This window comes from Montipora capricornis, chromosome 8 (assembly GCF_036669925.1).
Source record: "Montipora capricornis isolate CH-2021 chromosome 8, ASM3666992v2, whole genome shotgun sequence".
Classification (NCBI taxonomy): domain Eukaryota; kingdom Metazoa; phylum Cnidaria; class Anthozoa; order Scleractinia; family Acroporidae; genus Montipora; species Montipora capricornis.
In genome coordinates, this window is record NC_090890.1 from 40,473,756 (window position 1) to 40,481,217 (window position 7,462).

The following is a 7,462-nucleotide window of genomic DNA, read 5'->3' on the forward strand; positions in this document are numbered from 1 at the left end:
CCAGATTGCGACTCTGGAGACGAGATTGAGATTTCACTGGTTCCAAGAGCCCAAATAGCTGAAAATAATCAGTTTAAATTTTTAGTTATTCTATTCCCATGTAATTTTGGTTCAAGGTTAAAGCTGTAGATTTTCTTCCTTTTTTTTTTCCTTCTCTTTTCTTTATAAGGTAAAGTTACTTTATTTAACGTCGGTAGTTCCTTCAGTTACGAAACTGGTATCAATGGAAGCCGACGGAGCACCTTTTACCCCCCTCCCTCTGTCAACAGACGTTGAAATCACCGAAGACCGAACCGGGGACCTCTCGCTCGGAAAGCTGCGCACTAACCAACTGAGCTACGCCTGTCTCTCATTCATCTTCCACAGACAAGTTATGAGATTGTAAATTGGGTTGCCATGTTGGCAGGAGTCGACGTTTAATATCCCTCCGTGATGCAGATGTTTATTAAATGTACGTAGTGCTGATTTTCGACATGGAAAGACGTGGAAAGTTTGGTAAACTGAAGCCACACCTTGCCATCATTAATGTATCTGAAACAACTCTTTTAATAGCACCGAACGATTATTAGGAAAACTAGGAAGGCCTGACATGAAATTTCGGGTACATGCTCAACTTCCCCCTCCCCTTAAATGACCGGTCTCAAGGGTTCACTGGCGACTTGTATCCCGCAAATTTCAATTAAGCCCTTGAGCCACTGAAAAAGATAAAGATTCATATTCGTATTATGGTATCTCAGTTAGGGAAGGCCTTTGAAGGCATTAACATAGCTTGTGTAACATTCGGGAGTACAGCTTGTGTACAGCTGCCCATCTCCGGGGCTGACTCTACCTAAGCGTACTTTTTGTTTCATCCTAAGCACTTCTTGACACATAAGAATCTTGATCTCATAAAAATTTCGTCCTTTTAGATAACTTATTAGGAAAATAACGCTCCATGAAATTAAGATATTGGAAATTAACGCGACTAAAATTAACGCGAATTTAATGCAAAACTACTTTCGAATAGAGAAAATTTACGCGAAGGGGTACGTATAATTTCACAATAAAGGAAATTAACACGATTAAGACACAGTTGGTGGTGCCCACTGGAACAAATTTATTCAACACTGGATGCAAAAAAAAAATCACTGAACAAAACTGATGAAGAGGCTGATGAAGAGGCTAACGGAAAGAAAGAAAGGTTGTACTCAATTTTATTGTTTTGTAGGTGTCGTGAATGTCTAGAAAGATTTCAAAATTACGAATAAAATAATGGAAATTAAGAACGCGGAAATTAACGCTCAACATAATTAGCGCGACTTAAATTAACGCGAAGTTTAACAATTCGCGTTAATTTCATGGAGTGTTAATTTCCTATAATATGGTACATGCTGAAAACTGTTTTTACAGCAATCTTTCGTTCTTTTAGAATAATTTATCTGTAGGTATCATTTTCAGTTCAAGTAATTAGCTCCCTTTCCTGCCGGCCTAACATTAGAGCTTGATTATGGTGCGTTATGGTGATCACACAAGGGCCTTCTTCCCAGGGCTCTCCATCAACTTGAACCGGAAGGGACCTGGTGTCTTTTAGGGTGAGCTGTTAAAAGAAAACAGGGTTTACAAGTCATCAAAGCGATGGTAACGTTCACAAGAAGAGTAGAAGAAGGTGCCGGTAATGACAAATCTTTCTAGACAAAAATTGCTCTTCTTCTAATGGAGGTTTGTACGTTATAATCCTTACATAAAAACGAAACAAAATACAATCACCCTAACTCTTAGGCTCTCAGGATAAAACTCTGGGACAAAATCTTAGTTTGGAACCTACCTTTATAGATCTTGCCTGGCCAAGACGAAGAGGATCCGCCATATTGACCTGCAGTCTAGCAATGTGAAGCGCAGAGTACAAGCCAGCTACTTCCAATAGACCATCATGAATACTAAGATGAAAAAATAAAAAGTTGTTAAAGAGAAATGAAATCATCAGTACAGAAATCTCAAATGCAATATTAAATGCCAAAAAATTTCAAAGGACTGCGATAAAGATTTCTTGTGGGAGGCGCGGTGGCCTCATGGTTAGTGCGCTCGACTCCAGATCGAGTGGTCGGGTTTGGGGCCTGGCCAGGGACATTGCGTTGTGTTCTTGGGCAAGACACTTTACTCTCACGGTACCTCTCTCCACCAAAGTGTATAAATGGGTACCGGCGTAATGCTGGGGGTAACCCTGCGATGGACTAGCATGCCATCCAGGGGGAAGTATAAATACTCCTAGTCGCTTCATGCTATGGAACCGGAGATAAGCGCCGGCCTGATGGGCCTTCTGGCTTGTAAGCAGTGACTTTACCTTTACTTATATTTCTTGATCCCAAGCACCGTACATGGATAGTTGAAGAAATTGCAAAGGCTGGGGTACATTTTGCAATCTCATAAGTTATAATTTTACAAAGACTTGTTGTACGTACGGGAATGACTGTCAGACCGCTTGAAAGAACAAGTTGCAAAAAATTCCACATCGCCCTCCAGCAAAAAATGGAAACAATCAGCTTTATTACAAATGCCAAATAAGAGTTGACACGATTTTAGCTCCTTTGGAATAATGAACCTTTTTTGCTTTTGGGTACTATAGACTTAAAAAACAAGGTTTTCCGAAACGAATGTGCTTTAACTACTGTTGGCAGTACCTCTGTGTAAAGAGCAAACACCTACCTGGGTGCAGCAAATTGGTCATCATCACCACTGAACCAAAGTTGACAGCCCCCACACCAACTATTTATATTCAAAATAACGATCCCTTCCAGCTCAGGCAATTCAACTTTTCTTCCATCCATTTCAAGCTAAAAAAGAAAACAAAGGTTACAACCAGTGACTGTTGCATTCCTTCCTTGTTTTTTTCTTCCTGATGTTCATTTAGTTGGTTAGAAATTGTAACTTAACAAATATATGAGGAAGGGAACACCACCTCTTCTAAAATGCTTCCCCAACCACAGCAACATTCTCACTCCTCCTAATATCACAAAGTGATATCTATTTGGTTGTAAGTTTTACCTCAACAATCTCATGAAGATCCTTACAATTTTGCTCCAGCACATCTCTAGCTCCATACAACCCATACACTGCCTAGAAACCATGATGCAAAACAAAAGAAAATTATTGGAAAATTATTATGCAAACAATTATCTTAGTGGTACAATCCCAATATTATTATCTTTCAATTAATAGAATTTTTACATAACAGTAAAAAGTGTCTGCCACCATACTGGGACTTCCTTCAAAATTTTAGCCTGCAAGAATAGCACTAAAAAATTTACCTTATTGATGATTCGGCTTGTAAACAGAGATGGTTGGCTTTCCCGATGAAGATGAAAGTTCAAAACAACCTTTGCATCACAGCCAACTGAAAAGTAATTATTCATCCAAAACACCTACAACCAAAGATAGAACATGACAAAGCTTGATCCTTGCCACTCATATCTTTGCATGACATATATTTGAAGGCAAAGGAAGATAGAATAATAGGCTGGCAACTTTGAGGCCTTTAGTAATAGGACTGTTGAAAGCACACTAAAAACTCAAACTACCTTCTTCCTCCGTCTCACATCAAAGTATCCCCTGTTAGCCTCTACCGTTATTTTCCACCTATGAAGAGACAGATTAAACAATTTTCTTTACTCCATAATGATTACAATGTAACTAATTCATCAACAGAACAGATTGATGCATGTAATAATATTTATAATGAGAAGACTTCATGTGAAAGTGTCACACTCACTCAAGTTTTTAAATTATGTCAAGCATAGCACAAGTGTAGTACTAACAATGTGAAAAGTTGGTTTTAAGGTCCTCACAATTCAAATACTGGTTTTCTGTGAGAGAGAAAGAATGGACTAACCAGAGATACTCTTGAGAACCAACAAACTCCACATACATGTATTTCTGACTGTAGGGATCAAACCTAGGACACATTGGTAGAAGGCCAGTGTTTATACTACTACACCAACCCTGATCCTATAAATCATGAGTTATTTGACCTTCTCACCTATCTAATCGGGTCACTTGAGCAGTCATAACCGATGTCAATATTTCATTGACATCTTCCTCTCCTGTATAACCACTGCCCCATCCCAAAACACGAGCCAGGTCATTACCAGTGCCCAATGGTAGGATGGCTATATATGGGGCCAGCTACAACAACAACAAAGAGAACTGCAACATTTATAACAATTCAAGCAATCTCATATTCAAACAGAAACAAAACTCTGGATTTGATAATGGGAAGCCTTTTTCAAAAAGAGGAAAATTCTAGCTCTTTGGTCAGATAGTGATAAGTCTTTACAACAAACATAATATTGATATAATTATTATTGAAATTTAAAAACCTTAATCTTGACTTTATCCAAGGCACCAAGAACCCATCCAACACTGCCGTCACCACCACAGATGAGAACACGAGTCCTGTGATTAGGCAGCAATTTACAAAACTCCAGCGCACATTCAGGAGGGACCTCATGGAGATCTACTACCTGGGTTCAAGGAAAAGACAGAACAAAGAAACTACTGATATAAAACAAGGTACAATCAACCATTGGAAATCATGTTTACAAGAACCTAAATTCCAATGTCCCTCAACACTCCTAAAAGGGTCAGTTGCCAACTCTCTGAATCTAGTATGGTTAAATCCTAGATTTTTTCCACAGTTACATCAAAAATAAAATTTCTTTACAGCTGCTTCCTTATGAAAGAGTCGCTTGAGACAATTCAATATCATTAAATTACTTGTACATGTACCTGCACTGGATTAAGTAAGGTTTTGAATGCAATTAACAACCTCTCTCCTTCATTTTCTCCACTTTTGCAGTTTGCAAACACCAGCAGTGGACTCCAGTTTTTGATCGGGGGTGGAGTAACTTCACGAACAACAAATCTCTTTTTACTTCTCCAACTTTCAACCGTCAAACTAATGCAGTGTGGGGGCAAAATGACCGTTCGGTACTTTCCAAAATCACACACACTTGATTTACTGCGAAGACAATGATCGTGTGTTTTATCCTGACACCACAAGCATCTAAGACCGCACAATCTAGGTTCCGTACCACAGTGAAAACCGCAGACACTACAAGTGCTACACAACGGTAAATTACCTCTGACCCATTGATGGTTCATGTAACTCCTCTTTGAAAGGACAAGCACTTTGCAAGCAAATCTATTCGAAGCATCTTCAATACATTCTTCATGAACGGCAATTGCACAGTTTTCACAGTAACCTCCTCTGACTAAAGGACGTTCGCAGGAATTGCAGTAAGTTGGTTTATCGAGAATATCGGCCATAAACCACCGATGTCCCTTGTGAGGGTCGCCCACACGAAAACCTTGCTTCCATGTTAAACCAAGAATTTTTGTTAGAAGCCACGAGAGAATAATAAATATTCCACAGCATAATAAAATTTGATATATATCACCTCGCCATTCTAAGATTCTTCCCATTTGTTTTGAACATATCTAAAGTGACTTATCAAAGAGCATCCTCACAAAACACATATTATGCAGATGCATCCGCCATATTGAAAGTTACCCACAACCCCGCTTGGCCTCATTTATGCATATGTCACGCATTGTTCGAGTAACGCTGTATTGTTTGTATTAAAACTGTCATGATGACAACTTAAAGAGTTTCAGGCATTCTTATGTAAATGTGATTTCTATTTATTGGCTTGTCCCACAACAATTTCAAATTGATGTAGCATAAAATGACAGGCAAGAGCTGCTTTGATTCAGAAGTCCTAAGAGAGCACAATAAGAAAAAATCATATGTATATTGGATAGTGGTTAAATGTGCAAGAGACAGGGAGGTGAACTATTCCAAATTCAATCCAAGTTAATATATAAACATTGATAAATGTAAGACAACTTCTAAGAGTCTTAAAAATTATAGTTCATTTCCCAACGAAAAAAGAATGGTTTAAGGACGGTGCCTACTATTGTTATAGCGCATACCTTCTGCGCATCTCAAGATACTCTGATTTCCTATTGGCAGTGCTTATTAATACAGGGATATTTTTGCGTGGTTCAAAACTATGCGGACAAAGCAGAACTTATCAAGTGCTCTCAGCATCCAAAAAGAAAATTGGGGGTAACCATGCATTTTTCAGAGATAATTAAGCTTCAATTTGGAATAGAAAACCATACATTGCTTTGTATTTTATGCCTTTTTCAAATACTGTCGATTAATCATCTTTGAAAAATGCGTGGTTACCCTCAGTTTTCTTTTTGGATTTCAATAACACTTGTTAAGATCGGATTTTCCCGCATATTCAGTAAACTGCACAAAAATACCCTCGAATTAGTGGGCAACGTCCTTCATTGAGTCCAAGAATTAAAAAGGAACCAAGAAAATAACTGTTAAGTATTTTATTTCAAGTCCATTTTTTCTTTTTACCCCTGTTCTTTCTTAAGCAAATTACATGTGATTCTTTTGTGATTTCTTTCTATCCTTTGCTGTACTTCAAACACAAAATCTCCCTTTGTACACCATCACTATACACCTTGCATGCTGAAACATCAAAGTGTCCATCATTCATAAACATCTTTTCAAAACTCCTAGTTCCCCCACCAACACCAAAATAATATGTTTTAGCAGCCACATACACAACACCTTCTGGCTTCTTCAAATGCTTTTTGATGAAATTATACAGTTTACAATAAGAGCTAACAGAATAGATGGTTTCTGAAGTTAAAATATAGTCATACATCATTTCTTTGCTCAGGGCTGGGTTAATAAAATCTGCAACGCTTCCCCAGTCCCCACAGAAGAAGCGGCAATTCTGCCGAGCCTTTTGCAGTAGATGATACATTGCCGGTTTGGAATTTGATTCGCATTCCTGGATCCCTCTCAACTGCTGCAAGTTCAATAACACATTGGGTATTGTGACACACCTAATCACATCCTCATTGTAGTCTTGAAAATCAACTTTAGCACCTTTCAAAACTGCAAAAATTCCAGGCAAGCCTGCACCGCAGCCAATTTCTAAAACGCGTTTTCCTTCAAAATCTATTGCACTTTCAGTCAAATATCCCACCAAATCAAGGCTACATTCCCATATCTTTAAGCCACCTTCATATATCGAAGGGATCAAATCAGTCCTGTTTTCAGCAGCTGCTGCAATTGAGTGACTGTGACAGTCTCCTTTGTCCCTCAGTTCATCTTCCACATTCGATTCACTAACGTATTTGATAACTATATTTCCATCATCGAGAATCATTTCTTCCACCCTTGAAGAAACTGAAAGATATGTTGAGAAGTCAGAAATGATAGCTATCTCTTTTGCTTGCCGAATGCTTTTTACTTGAGGTGATACTTTAGTGTCAGGTTCATCAGGAAAAGTGACTGTTTCATCTGTATTATCTTCTGACTGGAAATTAAACTTGAAATCAGCCATCTTGTTTTGCAGTCCATGTGAAGCAGGCTTGGTTCCCAAGGTTAGCGCAGTCG

The 7,462-nt window shown here is 38.5% G+C and overlaps 3 protein-coding genes across 4 annotated transcripts in view; 1 reads left to right on the plus strand and 2 right to left on the minus strand.

Moving 5' to 3' along the window:
* Positions 1-524: 524 nt before the first annotated feature.
* LOC138058930 (diacylglycerol kinase epsilon-like) lies at positions 525-5,543 on the minus strand. 2 transcript variants are annotated; one of them, XM_068904393.1, is made up of 10 exons: positions 4,762-5,543; positions 4,353-4,496; positions 4,013-4,158; positions 3,866-3,928; positions 3,555-3,612; positions 3,285-3,398; positions 3,022-3,093; positions 2,683-2,810; positions 1,805-1,916; positions 1,073-1,576 (listed from the first exon to the last, which is right to left on the minus strand). In XM_068904393.1, exons 1-10 carry the CDS (start codon positions 5,455-5,457, stop codon positions 1,439-1,441), a joined length of 1,671 nt encoding a protein of 556 aa, XP_068760494.1. In that variant the 5' UTR covers positions 5,458-5,543; the 3' UTR covers positions 1,073-1,438. The 2 variants fall into 2 exon arrangements, with proteins under 2 accessions (XP_068760495.1, XP_068760494.1); XM_068904394.1 differs by lacking the exon at positions 3,866-3,928 and having other exon boundaries at positions 525-1,576.
* An 823-nt stretch (positions 5,544-6,366) lies between these two features.
* On the minus strand, positions 6,367-7,446 carry LOC138058937 (histidine protein methyltransferase 1 homolog). Its single transcript, XM_068904403.1, has one exon. It carries the CDS (start codon positions 7,407-7,409, stop codon positions 6,459-6,461), a length of 951 nt encoding a protein of 316 aa, XP_068760504.1. The 5' UTR covers positions 7,410-7,446; the 3' UTR covers positions 6,367-6,458.
* A 4-nt stretch (positions 7,447-7,450) lies between these two features.
* Positions 7,451-7,462, plus strand: part of LOC138058936 (phosphoribosyl pyrophosphate synthase-associated protein 2-like) — a 15,283-nt gene continuing 15,271 nt past the window's right edge. Inside the window, exon 1 of the mRNA XM_068904402.1 lies at positions 7,451-7,462. This exon is cut by the window's right edge and continues 204 nt beyond it. The gene's annotated coding sequence lies outside the window, so the exon portion shown is untranslated.

Bases quoted from the DNA above. Each gene is read 5' to 3' on its own strand.
- LOC138058930 (XM_068904393.1), bottom strand. From the start codon at position 5,457: ATGGGAAGAATCTTAGAATGGCGAGGTGATATATATCAAATTTTATTA. The intron at 1,917-2,682 runs GTAGGTGTTTGC...TTTTCATCTTAG, and splicing joins GACCAATTTGCTGCACCCAG to TATTCATGATGGTCTATTGG. The intron at 1,577-1,804 runs GTAGGTTCCAAA...TTCTTTTAACAG, and splicing joins GCCAGGCAAGATCTATAAAG to CTCACCCTAAAAGACACCAG.
- LOC138058937 (XM_068904403.1), bottom strand. From the start codon at position 7,409: ATGGCTGATTTCAAGTTTAATTTCCAGTCAGAAGATAATACAGATGAA.